General features: G+C 37.1%; 1 protein-coding gene across 9 annotated transcripts in view; it reads left to right on the plus strand.

Annotated features, from left to right (window-relative positions):
- Nucleotides 1-15,830, plus strand: part of AOPEP (aminopeptidase O (putative)) — a 200,956-nt gene that overhangs the window by 6,201 nt on the left and 178,925 nt on the right. For all 9 annotated transcript variants that reach the window (XR_004745988.1, XR_004745989.1, XR_004745990.1 and 6 more), the window contains exons 2-3: nt 7,200-8,159; nt 15,146-15,312. Coding sequence is in view for 6 of the 9 variants with exons in the window: in XM_035309148.1 (XP_035165039.1) it covers nt 7,354-8,159; nt 15,146-15,312 (973 nt within the window). In the remaining 3 variants the exon portion in view is untranslated. The remainder of the gene's footprint in view (nt 1-7,199; nt 8,160-15,145; nt 15,313-15,830) is intronic.

The following is a 15,830-nucleotide window of genomic DNA, read 5'->3' on the forward strand; positions in this document are numbered from 1 at the left end:
TTTTTGCCCCCCCCCCCCCCTTTTTTTTGATCTGGGAAATACATTTTGTTAGCAATACTTAACTTCTGTTGGTTTTGTTCGGATGTGAGTCTGAAGCTGCAAGAAGATTAGTTCAAAAGGAGTGGAAGTTCTTTATATTTAGTAATCACTTGTTACTTCATTTTGAAGAGGGGAACATATTGCATGTGTACCCAAATGTTCTAATGCATAGTGTTGTAACTTTACCCACAGACGCAAGGGTATGCTGAGTTCTCTGGAATATAAATAGGAAAAACTTTTTTGGTTAGGGTAAATTAACCCTTGCAGGGAAAAAAAAAGTACACGTAGAACGTGGTTCTACTTATAATTTTTTACAGATGTTTTATATTAATATTTTAACATATATGTCTTTAAACTAATCTTACCTTGAAATGGTAAGCCTTTGGGCTTAGTTCAGTAAATATTGTGAATTTCTGCGACTAAAGGTTAGCATTGTTTTCTAAGTTGGAGTAAAGAAAAATAAAAAGCACCTGTCCATACATGTCATCGTTTATTTCTTACTGTAGCGTGTTCTTATGTACAAAAGGTTTTCACAGGATCACAGAATGGTTGAGCCCACCTGGCCCAACCCCCTGCCCAAGCAGAGCCACCCAGAGCAGGCTGCCCCGGGCCACGTCCAGGCGGCTTTTGCAGATCTCCAAGGAGGAGACTGCTCTGCTGATGTGGGCAGCCTGTGCCTGCGCTCCCTCACCTGCACACTAAGGACGTGCTTCCTGATGATCAGGAGGAACCTCCTGTGTTACAGCTGGTGCTCAATGCCTCTTGTCCCTATAAATACAAAAGCTCCTGTAGTCACAGGTAATCTTCCCTAAAATGCCCCATCCCTGGAGGTGTTCAAGGCCAGGCTGGATAGGGCTTTGAGCATCCTGGTCTGGTGGGAGGTGTCCCTGCCCATGGCAGGGGGGTGGGATGAGATGATCTTAGGTCCTTTCCAATCCAAACCCTACTATGATTCTACGAACTGTCTCATCCGAAGGCCAAGCAAACTGTGGCATCAGCTTCTCCTACATTGGTATGTTTCAGCCCCTTAGCCATGTTAGTGGCCCTCTGCTAGGCTTTTCGGAAGGAACACTGGTCCGGCTTTAGTACGGAATGAACACTGAGACTCAGAGGCTTTAGTTAGAGAGAAGCACCACTTCTAGCAACAAAAGTATTTCTTGTCTTTCCTGCTGGGGCTCCACTCCCCCTGTGGATCTGTTGAATGATCAGTTATGCAAATGGTCTGAATTTATGTACATTTTAGATAGCTCCCTGCATGTATTTGAAACTTCTTGCTTGTAATGAGTATTAGGTGTACACTAGCAGTGCAAGATATGAGTCATGTTAGGAATTTTGTGAATATTTTGAACAAGGCAAGCTAGACAGGTGTGCATACTTTGGTCAAACACAAAAGGGAGTTGGCAACAGCTGACTCTCTTGCCTTAGCATTATTGTGGATCCCCAGAGCATGATGTAGCAGGAGTATTTGGCTAATAGCTAGCCTTACTGGGTACAACTAAATGTTTCCATATACAGAGCTATGTCTTAGGTCCCTAATTTTCTTTAAAAATAGATTTCAAAGGACATTTTTGAATGCTTATTTGCTTGTCCAAGAAGTAGGGAATTCTTTGGTAATATGAATATACTAACCACATTTATTGGAGTTTTCATTTTATTGAAGTTTTAATGTTCAGAGGTGTCAGCAATTGAAGAAACTAGCAGGGATGTAGGAAATGCCTCGTTACCATTATACAGATAGTCTTATACCTGTCTGTTCCATACAGAATGATTGTGCTATATGGAGTTTGAAATAATAGTATGTTTTAGTGACTTTTTTAATTCCAAAATCTTAACTTGGTTATGGTGTTAAGAAATATTTTTATCAATTTTGGCTCATGATGGTCTTTTATACAATTTTGTACTGTTGCTGAGAGCTAGGCTTCTGCTGTTTTGTGGTAGAAGAAAGTGGGTGCTTCCATTAATTGGCCTCGCTGAGGAATTAGTACATGCTTCTCAGTGAGAGGCATTACCTCTGTAGTTCCCACACACATTTTCCCAGTGAGGTTTTGAACTTCTAGAAGAGTTTTTCATTACCAGTGTGATCAGGAAAAATATGGCAATAACAGATGTAGAGTTCTCTGCCTCCAGAGAATGCTAGGATATAGTGGAGATAAAAAAGTGAGCAAAGGTCTTAAATAATAAATGAGCAGAGCAATTACACTAATAGCAGCTTCTTTTCAGTTTGTGTTAAATGTGGAATGCTTTTTGGAATGCTCTGTGTGGACAGTTGCTGCTGGCAGAAGGGTGCTGAATTGTGCAACCGACCCACAAGAGCAATCCTTTTGTGGATGAGCTCTTCAGTAAAAACTAAAAACTGTCCAGTGCCAGGATGTTACAGGACAGTTTCTTTACAGTAATAGTATGTGCAGTATCTCTGATGCTTACCTGGAATTCCAAGAGTGGATAGACTTCAAGGTTCTTTCACTGCTTTTGAGAATTTACTTTTGGATACTTACTTGTATTATAAAAATAAGTACATGTAAGATATGTGAATTGAAATTGTACAGATATGGCCAAACCAGTTTCAAGCCAAATTTTTAAAATGAAATTTTTGGAAATAGTTTTTTTTTTTTTTTAATTGTGGTATTTCTTAATCTGTACAACTATACTGAGGTACAAAACTGCTTAAAACAAATGCTGCTATATATAGCCATGAAAAACTAGAGAGCAGGGAAATGAAGTAACTGTGTTTACAATTTATATTCTGTTAGCAGTGGATATTTTTGGTGTATTATTTGATGAGCAGTAACTCTCTGGAGGCATAGACAAGACAGTGTTGAAATGACATTTTTTAAAAATCAGGCTGCTTGTGTATACAATTTTTTTTCCCTCTTCTGAATTCAGTGTGTGTTACAATTAGATATTGAAAATATAAACGATGAAGCTATGAGCAAATATGATCAGTTCAGCTAGACACAGGTACACTGCAGAGTATAGGCATCACTGCCATAGACATCATGTAGCCAGACATTCACACTAAGGGTGTGTGTGCCGAGACTGTCAAACAAGGTCATAGTCATACGCTTCCTTCAACTTCTTCAGCGTTCTTTTTAATGTAATTTTCCATCTGTTGTTGCAGATTATGCCATCTGAAATCTGTATCTTTAGAAACTCTACAGTTGATTAGTGTAGTTCTCTGTACCTTCATAATGCCATGCCTACCTTTGAAAAGCTAAAATCGGTGAAGTTATTGTAAAATTAATATTTAAATTAAATGCACACACCATTACCTTGTTTTAAAACACACTGCATAAGTTTAGTTTCTTTCTTGGTCAAGAGAGCTCTAAATAGGACCATCTCAAATTATGTGAGACACTACCTCACTTTGTGGGTTGCAATTTCCAGTATGAAGCTTTATTGGAGGAGTAAAATTATCATTCTTAACAGAAGCGCATTTTGCCCAGAAGACAGTGCTTTTTGCTAATTCGGTATCAATATGAAATTATCAACATGCAGTGAAAAAATACAGCTAATTGAATAAGTCCATAAAGCTTCTAGAGCAGAAGTTCTAGATCTGCTTATTTGTTACAAGGTTCCAGTGAGCTGTAGACTCCTTAAAAATATTTCATGAAATAATTCTTCACAGATTCAGAAGCCAAGACACATGAGAACAGCCCTTTAAATTTGCTTACTAGTGGTTGGAAATAGAAAGGCTATATGCAATTTTTGAAAGCTGGGATAGCTAAAGTTAAGGTGATTTGAGAAATGGACAAGATTAAATAGACAGTGTTAAATTTGAATTAAAATTCCATGTCAAATATACTCAGTAGCACTTGTTACTTATCTACAAGTGTGTTCCCCTTGCTCTGTTCGTAAACATGGTTAGACATATCATCTCCAATAAACAAAGAAATGCTGATCTGAAACGTTCAGCTGTAGAAAATGAATGTCTCTGCAGGTCTTTTAGCAACATTAGAACAGCCAGCCTTTGTTTTCAATTGTCTCTCAAATCTGTTGGATTTCATGTTTTTTGTATTAATAGTTTTAAAGATAAATACAAACTAAATTTTTTTTGTAGGCAGTGAACTGCACATCTACTATTTATTTTAAGGTGTTCAGAGGTACTTCATATTATGGGCCTGTGAATTTAATGCAAGTTAATGTAATTATCTTTATACTTTTGAGGTAAGAAGTAGATCACACTTTCCAAATGGAAAACAGAAAAACAGGGATATAAACATCTGTTATGAGTTTATTGTTAGTATAATACTTAAGTTTTAAGAGAAGTATCAATATTACACCTGTTTTTTAAATGAGAAAACCTAAGTATTTGTGCAAAACAGAGATTCTTGAATGCCAGTTCAGTATGTTTTTTTTTCTATACGTAACTATTTCTTTGCTTTACCATCAGGGCTTAGTTAATCTGTCAGAAGTCACAGGGTTTTGGTAACATAAAACAATCAGATAACATCAAGTTTGATCCCTTGTGTCAGGCACAGACATCATAGATGTATTCCTCACATCACAGCATTTAGAACCTTTGATTGCTCTGCCAATTTTTCCAATTAGGTTTTAAGGCAGGAAATGGTTTTAATGGCCATGTACTATTTATAGATGTTTCTTGTTCAGAAAGCTGAAGTTTACTGAAACTTGTCTCAGCTTTTCTTACTAGTCTTCCTGTGTGCTTCTTTTTTTTCAACGGATATTTTCCCCCCATTTCCAGACTTCTTTAAGCAGAAAGCAATTTCTGTTATACTGTTAGGTTATATACATTTCAGGATACTTAATGCTTCACCTTTCTCTGTTTTTGTTTATTTATTTGTTCGCTCATTTTATGTCACACTGACAAAACAGATAAACATCCACACAGTTATCTGCAAAGATGTCATCTTTGCAAAGCTAATGAGACTCTGCAGGAGCTCAGGAATCTGTTTTTTGATCCTGACAGAGGTTGAATTCTAGAAGCGTTCTCAGACTTACACGAGTGCAAGATGCAATGTGTTTTCTTGCAAATATGTGAAGTTTGAAGCACTAGAAATAGTAAACTGTTACAATTAACAAGCAGATGATTAAATTCAGAGAAGTTTGGGAAATCTCTTGAATAGAGAATTATCTACTGGAGGTAGTTCCAAAAATGCTATGAGTGTCTTTATCAGGTCATCTTCAAATTATTCTGAATTTACTGGGATATTTGCAGGAGGAATGATATAAAAGTGGAAAGAAAAAAAAAAAAGAAAAGATTTTTCTCTACCTGTCTTCAAAGACCTCCCTGCTAGAGCTGTTTCTGAGTGGTGGGAAGTGGTCAAAGAAGGAAGATGTTTGCTGTGTTTTGTGTGCTTTGTGTGAAGCGTTGTGGTTTAACCCAGCAGGCAGCTCAGCACCATACAGACATTCGCTCACACCCCCTCACCCCCCAGTGCAATGGGCGAGAGAATCGGGGGGTAAAAGCTTGTGGGTTGAGATAAAGACAGTTTAATAAAAAAGAAAGAGAAATAATAATTATAATGATAATAATATGTACAAAAAAAGTAATGCACAATGCAGTCGCTCGCTCACCACCCGCTGACCGAGCAGCAGTCCCCCCACTCCGGCCAGCCCTCCCATATTAATTGCTCAGCACAATGCCATGTGGTATGGAACACCCCTTTGGCCAGTCTGGGTCAGTCCTCCTGGTTTGGTCCCCTCCCAGCTCTTGCTGCACCCCCAGCCTGCCCACTGGTGGGGTGTGGGGAGCTGAAAAGTCCTTGGCTTAGTGTAAGCACTGCTCTGCAACTACTAAAACATTGGTGTGTTATCAACATTGCTCTCATCCTAAATCCCAAACACAGCACCACATAAGCTACTGGGAGGAAAATTATCTCTATCCCAGCTGAAACCGGGACAGTGAAGCAAGTTCAGGGAACAGTTGAGTGATTTCTTGTCCCGAATCTTTCAGTTACTGATGCTAGCTCGATAGCATGCCCTGGGTTCTTACAAAAGAATTAGCAAGTCTTGAGGGAGTCTAGGTTCTCCTCTGTGCTTACTTAGAGAACTCCACAAAAAAAACAAAAACCAAAAAAACAAAAACAAAAAAAAAGATTTTGGACACTGTAGTCTATGACAACACTGTGAAACTAAAATGACACAAGCCAATATCTGTTCACTGAAGACACTTAAAATCAGACTTGGCTGTATATCATCAAAGTGTCACTAATCTGGCAGAGAAAGAACTGCGAGTCTTAACATGAAATTGCTTCTTACTTTTTCTAATTTCTAATTCTGCTCTAGAAAGTAGTCAAAAAAAAGTACTGAAGTGAGATAAAAATGTGTAATTTTAGCTCAGTGGCCATAGCAAAACAGAATGCATGACAGTTAAACTTCTATGATGAACTTTTGCCTGTTGTAAAAAAATGATGACACATTTTAATATTTTCCTACTTTTGTAGGTTTTTGCATATTTTTCAGTGAAAAGACCTTTTGTTTTCTGTAAGTGTTAATGGGTTTCTTTTGTTTTCTGTAAGTGTTAATGGGTTTCCAGCTATTAAGATGTAATTATATATCTTAAGAATTTAACTGTAAATTTGAAAAATCTTCATGAACAATCTCAAAGGAATGCTTAGAATGCCCTCACAGTAAATGGGCTTGTTTTCTTTTAATTTACTAGAATTGCTGATACAAGAGTGGTTGTAATGTGGATAGTTTATTAATCCATGCTGTTGCCTTGTATATATCTTAGGTTATTACTTTCAAAATTTAAAACGTATGAAGGGATTTAGGCTCATATTTGTTGAGTAGAATCACAGCTGAAGAATGATCACTATCTTTACAGCTAAGGTACTTGAAATAAACACAGAAATCTTAAAAACAAGCAATGCAGTAATAAATAAAGTTAGGTGTTGCAAAATGATGTATTTTTTCTAAAGTGTTTTTTGGGGTGAAGAGAGTCAACAGAAGGAGTTTATTAAAGTTTGTGTCAGTTTATAAAAGCTGATCAGAGAAATACATTAACTTGGGATCTTCTCTGAAAAATAAAGCCTTCTTGATGGCAAATTCTGAAACAACTAGCTAGGTCTCATTCCATGAAACCCATGAAACCTTTTATTTTTAGTAAAAGCAACTGAACTTTAAATAATTTTCCAAAATGCTTCTTTCAGAAACAGTTGTGAAATAATTACCTGGTATGTTTTTGTTTTCCTTTGCAGAATGAGAGGAGTGGAGGAACTGCAATTAATTTCTACAAAGTAATATTAATCAAAATGTTTTTGACACTGGAAGGCTGCATATCCTTGCTCTTTTTGGAGGCATCATAAGTAAGAACTGGCCAAGGTTTTTTAAAACTGCCCAGTGGACTGGAACATGGAAACGCAGCTAGACCCCATGAAGGATGACTTGCCCCTAATGGCCAACACTAACCACATGCTTGTAAAGCACTATGTATTAGACTTGGATGTAGATTTTAAAAGTCAAGTTATTGAAGGCTTCGTAGTTCTGTTCTTGGAGACTGGGAGCAGGTACAGGGGAGTCAGCAGTACCGGTGAAGAAGGCTGCCAGTCACAGTTTGATGAAACCTGCAAAATTAGGGCATCAGAACAAGGCCACGTCCCTGTGTCAAATGCAAGTGTCTGTTCATCTAAAACGGAATATAATGATTTTGCTGTCTGTGGTAAAGGTGAAAAAGATACTTCTGATAAAAATGGTAACCATAGCAACGAGGAACAGGCTTCTGGGATTTCTAGTTCAAAGAACTGCTGTGACATAGAGAATCATGGGAACGAGGATTTTCTGCTGGTGTTGGACTGCTGTGATTTGTCTGTGCTAAAGGTTGAGGAGGTAGATGTTGCTGCTGTGTCTGGCACTGAAAAATTCACAAGGTCTGCCAAACTAACTGATGTTTCAAAGGAGCTGGCAAATCTCAGGAATCAGATTGTACATGAACTTGTGACTTTACCTTCGGATCGCTGGAAGGAACAGCTATACTATTACACTTGCTGCAGCCAGGCACCTGGCTGTGGAGAGCTTCTGTTTACTACTGGCACTTGGAGCTTGGAGATAAGGAAATCAGGAATTCAGACCCCAACAGACTTTCCTCACGCACTTAGAATATGGTACAAAACCAAACCGGAGGGAAGATCTGTTACCTGGACTACAGACCAGAGCGGCAGGTACGTGACTTACCCGAAAGGCTTTGCACACATTAAACCTCAATGCAAGAATGTGCAGTTGTGTAATGCTGAGCAGCTCTGTGAAGATGAGTGTTCTCTTCCATTGTACCTCTTTTGTCCTTGTTTTGATCCCTATTGCTGTCCTATAGGAGAACTGATAAACTGCTCAAGCACTTGCAGAGCTCAAGCCTGTCTAAATGATTGTGTTTTCTCATAATGAGTGGGAGTAAATGATTGTTGTTGTATTGGAATAAGTGTGTGCAGGGAATAGGGAATTATCACTTAGGGAAAGAGAAGATATACATGACAGGTTATTTTCATTTGTATACTTTGTGTTCTCTTTCCTTCCTGGCTTAAACAAGCCAGCATAAAAATCATACAGCATAAAGATCAATATACATAATATTAATAGAATTGCTTTACAACTAGTCTTTTGTCAATATTGTAATAAGTTTAGAGATGTAGTCTTTTCCTGTGTAGTCTCTCATAATCAACTTTTAAAATCTTCATCTATTACATGAAATACATTGATGATAGCAAATGAAGTGTAAGAGGATTTTTTTTTCTTTAAGTCTGGCTTTTATGAATGTACGCAGTGCTACACAGAAATCTTCAAGATAAGATCTTTACAGGAGGGAAACTACTATCTACTCTTGACTTACACAATGGTTAATATTCCTTTACTGTAATGTTCAAAGGTGGATTTTAATGTCTGTTATTTCTTTAGTCTATGATACCTAGAAACCAGGAGCAAAGTTGGAAGATGAAGAAGAAATTGTGTCTAATCGAATACTTGTTTTTCACTCCCAAAGTAGAGGTGTATGCTTACCTTTCATTTCAGTTATGCTAATGTAAATTAGGAGTTTTCTCACTGATAGCCGTGTTAGCAAAGAAAATGAAGCCTTTAAACTGCATGCCTGGTATTTAGGTAATTCTGTTGGTAAACCATGATCAGTGTCAATCCCAGGAGTTTGTGTCATGTTCATTACCTACTTCCCTTCTCCTCTCCTCACTCCCCAGGAAGTTATTTATGGTATTAGTCTAGGAAGTTTAACTCTATGTACTATTTTTAGTTACGAAAAATCTGAATTTTGACTAAAGCATGCAAATGGAAGGCAATTGCCTGTAATCACACAGTGTGTCAGTGTCTTCCCTGGTCTTTACTAAAGTCTTTGATACTAATGTTAGCAATGCTTAGCTGGTGTAGAAATCTTCTTCTGTGTGTTGCCTCATGAAAATACTTTGATTATTTCAAGGTCTTTTTTAACCTTCTAAATCACTAAGTCTTTTAGTTTTGACTTATTTTTCCTTTCACTGCAAAGTGTTATGCTCTCTTTAGAGACAGTTAATGCCAGTTTTAAACAAACACACAGTATTTTATGGATCAATAATGAAGCAGGAAAAGATGGCTTGGCATGGGTCAGGAAGTCTGATAGTTGCTGTTAGATAGTCTCAAACTGTTTATTTTCTGCGTTTTGTAGAGTATTTGAGAAAGTAATACCTATCAGAAAATAAGTTTTTATGTTACAGTCATTAGAATTCTTCTTGTTGCATTTTCTAAAATCAAATTCCATACCTGATGAACACATAAATATAGTGGTAAACCTCATGCTACAAAATATGGTCATATTTTTATTTTAATTTCTAAAATAAAACACATTTACAATATATGGGAGAAGTACTATTACATTTTATTCTCACAGAGGAATTCTATAAATTGCTCCAAAGTATGTGTGTAGTGCTTTTTTAGGTAAATGTCAAATAATTTCCCAAAGGAGTCTATAATCTGTGGTTCTAACCTCAAAGAAAGTAAAGTAAAGTGGATAACAAAGCACAAGCATTGTGTGGCCACTTCAGTACATTTCCTCTAATTTAGCACTAGTACAAGTGCTTTGAAATTTACCCTATTTGCTAACTACTTTATGAAGACTTGCATTTTATTTACTTTAAACTATGTTTGAGTTATAATTCACAAGATAATCTCCTATGACAATGCTTTGTGAGGTGTGTTTAGGCATATGGTATGCAAAGGTGATGTAAACTCATCAAGATACACTTCTGTTTTCAGTAAAGGCAGGAGCTGAACACACAGAATTTCATCATTTCCCTGTTTGTTCTTTGATACTTAAAAATATTTTGATGATCGAGAGCGGAGGTGCTATTTAGCCCTTGGACAAGTTTTTTTTGTAATAAAAACTTTTCTGTGCCTTTATGTAGAAGTATTAATAAAAGGACAAAACAGAGAAATAATGAATAACATGGGTAAGCACATGTAGATGCATACATGTAAAGAGATTCTTGTCTCTCCAAAAGTTGAAACTATAGGCACTGTGTCAGTTCTTAAAACTGGCAGGTAACTTTTAATAATGATCAATAACAATATTATTAAAACAGGAATAATAATAAAAAAAAGTTTGGTGCAGTATTTGTAACATACTTACCATGAAAAAAAAAAGAGAAAACAGTTCTGTTTCAAAGGTTTTCAATTGTTTATTAGCATAATGCAGCATCAGGGTTTCAAACTAAGAAGGTAGCGTTGCAATTTTAACAAAATTATACCTGTGTTTGAAGTATTCTCACTTTTATATTTATTAAATATAGAAATGTTTTAAAATAAAAAACTACTTTTGGCACTATACTAATATCCTTGCAGGACTAATATGTCCTTGCAGTGTGCACAAAACATATTTAAGTACTGGGAAGGAGAAACTTGGTGTCAGCCCATCAAGGTGCTTCAACAGGTTTGCCTAACTCTTAGGAGTATGTGGCAGTGTTGCATCAGCAGTGCTGCCAAGCTGGAGACAGAATCCCACAGTAATATTTTAGCAAATAAGGATTCTTATCGATGATCATGAGGTAAAGCATTTAATTTGATACTCTTCTTTGGTACTGTAGTCAGTCTGGCGTTCTTATGTACTATGTTGAATAAAGTAAGGATTAAATAAAAACTGTCTAAAAATATGCATAGCAACTTCAAAGGGAAAAATCTGCCCTCTATTGACCTTGTTGTCCTTGCTTTCTGCTGATTGCTGTACCAAAAGATACAACTTTTCAGCAGGAGATTGTGCAAAGTATGTCTAGAAGAAGCACATTTGATAAATCTGATGTGGACCACAAGTTAGTTGGCACAGGTCCAAGAAAATTGCACTGAAAGATTGGTTTAGAAATGTAGCCATCCAGCTGTTGGAAAAACAGAATCACAATAACAGAGATTGCTGGAAACATCAGTGGAATCACTCATCTCATAATCATATTCGCTACTTTTAAATTGGAGAACAGGTTGTAAAAGGCATGGATAGTTATTGACTGGTGTTTTGTTCAACAGGAAAATGAAAACAAGAATGTTTTCTCTGTTGGAGTCTGATGGCAATCACTGGCAACGTGCAACTGTGTAAAGAGATAAGTTGGTATGATTTAGGTGGCAGGAAGCCCTGCTGCTTCATGGAAATGACATCGTGTAATTTAGAATAAGAAACAGCCGCATGCAGCAGGGGTTTTACAGGGAGTAGCCTTGCAGTTGCTAGAGGCTGCCACCTTACATGGAGACAACCTTTGAAGAAATAGGTGTCCCTTTCTCCAAATACAACAAGCGGACAGGTTTGCTGAGCTGGGCAGTTTCCTTGAGAAAGCTTCAAACAGACAATAACCAAAGCGTGTTGAGATGGCTGAGCCTTAGAATGTGGTTCAGGTGTTTTAAGGTGCCTCAGAGAAGAGCTGAGGATTCCTGTTCCGAGAACAGAGTACTGGTATTATTATTAGCTTGTAGTAGCTTAACTTGGTATTAAACACATACTCCTACGTGGAAAGTGAGATCTGCCAAGAGCTGGTTTGAACTGGTTATGTTATGTTATGACAATATACAGAATACTGATGAGTTAGAGTTGAATGAATCTATTTTTCCTCAGAATCCTTGCCTCTGGGAGATCACTGCACAACACAGAGCCCCAGGTCTCATCATGGGGCAGAACCAAAGAATATCACAACTACTGCTTGATTTGTCCAGTAGTCTGGATTGTCAGTCACTGGGAATTACTAGTCATAAAGTTGGCCGGATAAGTGACCTGTGACCTGCTTTGTTTTGTGGATGCTGGTCTTTCCATTGTAACGGGTAATCAAACAAACAGCCTGAGTTTTCTGCTTAGCTTATTTGTGCTGTATTTGATTTCCTTATCTCTTCCAACCAGTAGTGGCAAAGATTATGGTTGGCATAACAACGTGTTACCCAAGTACATGATTTGAATGTTTCCAGACCACAAAAACTAAAAGAAGAAAGGTGAAGACAATAGAGCAGAAAAAAAAAAAAAAAGAAAGAAAAGAAAAGAAAAAAAAAAGAAGAGGAACTGTTAAGTTTCTTGCTAGTAGTGGTAACGGTAAATCAGAAAAAAACAAATTTTGTGTCTATTGATGGAAACAGTCTGAAACTGATTATTTGTCACTGATATTCTTTGATGTACCTTGGCTAGCTAGTATTTTTTTCTTCAGTATCAGATGGAAAGAAATCCATATCAGGATAACAATTTTCTTTCTGATCCTCTTTTTGCTGGAATTTTGCTGCCTAGCCTAGAACAGAGAAAACTGCCAGCTTCAATGGGCATCCTGAAGTAACACTTTGCCGTTACCAATGTTGTTAAATTATTACTGTAAATGAAGTATAAAAAAAGAGCAAAGTAAAACAAGATTCCTCAGGAGAAACAATAAAATCTGCGGAAGTATGTTTTAGGGTGAGAAGAAAATAGATTAAAAATTCCAATGAAGGAAGAAAAGATAATTCTCCATAATCATCAGTTCAGCTTATAAAACTTCCTCTCTAAAGCAGAACAGCAGACTGTTCAATGTTAGCTGACATCTCAGTTGATGGCATACTATCAATCAGCAAGTCTCCAGGCGCTCTAGCCGTGAATATATGAATGTCTAATTAGCAGCTGATGTAATCACTGTTCTGATAGTTTCCTCACAAAATTCGGAATGCTTCTGTATGTTTCATTGCTGTTTTCTTAGCAGGCTTTGACATTTTGAATAAATTTTCATTTGAAGTAATGAAGATAATAAGTATCTCTGGACAAAAATAATATTTTCCATAGGTGAGAAGTGGAAAGGAGACAGTTCTGAAAACAAATCAGGTATTTCACCAATCTTTTTCCACCATTCTAACTCGGTTTCTCCTTGGGCCATAATTGTAGGGACTTGTGATCTACCTGTGTGCCTCTTTCAGCCCTAAAATATTTAAGGAAAAAGGCTTATTTATGTAATATGTTATTATATTTCTCATAAAGAGACAATTTCTAGTACAACACAAAAACTACTGGACTAAGAGGCTTGAAGCTAAGTTTGTAGCCCAGCTTGAACACTGGCACTAAGTGACCATTCACTCGTTTCCTTTTTCCCACCTCTGAAACTCTGTTGACAGAATTTGTACAACACTATGATCTGCAGGTTAGAAGTACTCTCTGAGAATGAGATAATATTAACAGTATAAACAACATCTGTTCTGTGTTGCTTGTGTTGTATTTGACTCTGGGTTCCCAGTCTCCCAACACTGAAATAATACAGATTTTAAAAATTAACACATGGAGCTTTATTGAGTATTCTTCTGAATTCCAATAACTGATATGCTCTTATCTGTGTGAGGCTTGGACATCTAGAATATTAATATGACACATCTGATCATTCTGTTTTTTAGTGTGATATATTACATGCATGCTTGTTTACAGCCCAAAATATCTCATCCTCTTCACTGTACTATGAGTTTTAACCTCTGCTAGCATTTGAGCACAGTGTTACAACATTCTGTTGAGTGTTGTTCTGCCAGCCCCTTGTTTCCAAGTTGTAACATTTTCCTCTGTAATTTCTTCAGGTTGAAATCGTAGTAACTGACTCACTTGCTCTTGGTCTCACAGTTCTGAGAAAGACAGTATGCCTGTTACAAATCTGAAGTAAAACACATCACTGTATGCTGCCTTTAAATACGTTGTGTTTGCTGTGGGCTAAGAGCACACATGCAGAAACTTGAAGCAACTGAGTTGGCATGTGTTAATTAAGCTAGAAAAACTTGGTTGTACCATGGACAACTCTGGATCCAATAGCACAGGTAACACTTATAAAGAGAAGAGCAAAAAAAAGCTGTAGCAGTAATATTTTCATATTCTTTCCTTCTGTGTGGTTGAGACTTGGCTTTAGGGAAGGAATTATTTGAATGGAGGAATTATCTGGGAAGAAGTAAAGAAGATGCTCAGATCTTAGACTTTGCAAAATAGAGATATTGTTGAGATAGCAAAGGGGCAACAGATGAAGAGGGTGCCCATGAGAGGGCTGGAGAAACTGCAGAAAGATCAATACCATAATGAAGATCACTGTATGGAAAGATTGAAAGAAGCTGAGGCCGATAGGGAAGAAATACATCCTTTACATTGTATGTGCTGTGGTTGGAACCCTGCAAGGCAGGTGACCTAGCATGCATTTCTGTAATTACAGTAAGAACTGCAAAAGTGTCAAGATTTATTGAGGCTGTGACTGTATGAGGCTCAGTGCTAGATCTATTGCTCTAAGTCTAGATAAGCCACCAAGTTGTACAGAGAGATGGGATTAACGGCAGTGAAAGCACTAGTGTGATGACAACAATGTGTCACAGCTGCTGGTGAAGACTACAATGGCATCTCTGGAAGATACTCAGGAAAATTACTTGGTATTGCAGTTTCTGTGCAGAGCTATTGTATGAGGCTGGAAAATATTTCCTCATGTGGCTGTAATATTTAGAGCTATTCTTTTTTTGTATGTGCAAAAATTATTGTAGTCATTTTGCTTTTCTTCATCCTCTCTTAAACGGCTTAGATGATACTTTGGTTGGTTTATGTCATACTGTTTTGAAATCTACATAGCTGAGAAGGTTAAATGTAAAAGCAGTAAAACAGTGTTTCATTTTTGACAGAAAACTTAATTCAGTCTTTCTTATTGAAACTCTAACTTCAGTCTCTATTCCTTCCATTTAGGCCATGTGTTTATACGATGGGATCACCAATAAACAACAGAGCCCTTTTCCCTTGCCAAGAACCACCCATTGCCTTGTCAACATGGCAAGCATCAGTCCGAACAGCTGCAAGCTTTGTTGTTTTAATGAGTGGTGAAAACTCAGCAGAACCCGTCCAGCTTCAAGAAGGTGAAATATATTTTCTACAGCAGAGTATTTTCAGTTATTTTGTAATTAGAGATACAGTTTAGTGAATGCATGATTTTTGAAAGGATGTAAAGATACATAAAGCATGTCTGTCTGTAATCTCCATGTCATTCTATGGAAGTTACCTGTGCAAGGTCTCAGTAAGAATTAGTAAAAATTCAAGGATTCTTTTACTTTTTCCAGACCTAGATTTCAGTTGTTGTAAATTGACTGTTTCAATCTCTCTGCAGTTGAACATTTGGCAGATAAAGTACCATATCAGGCTCTTGACCACTTCAAGCCTTAGTAATTAATTAAACTTTTTGTTTTACTTTTTCAGTCCAACTGTAGTGCAGTGTGGCAATGATTAGGATCTGTCATTGTGTCATGTCTGTTTTTGGAAAAATATTGAATGAATGAAGAATATCAGTTCATATGTACCTGGTATCTGGTCAGTTCACATGTACTGGTCAACTTCCCTTCCCTTCCCTTCCCTTCCCTTCCCTTCCCTTCCCTTCCCT

The sequence above is a fragment of the Oxyura jamaicensis genome, chromosome Z (assembly GCF_011077185.1).
Source record: "Oxyura jamaicensis isolate SHBP4307 breed ruddy duck chromosome Z, BPBGC_Ojam_1.0, whole genome shotgun sequence".
Lineage (NCBI taxonomy): Eukaryota > Metazoa > Chordata > Aves > Anseriformes > Anatidae > Oxyura > Oxyura jamaicensis.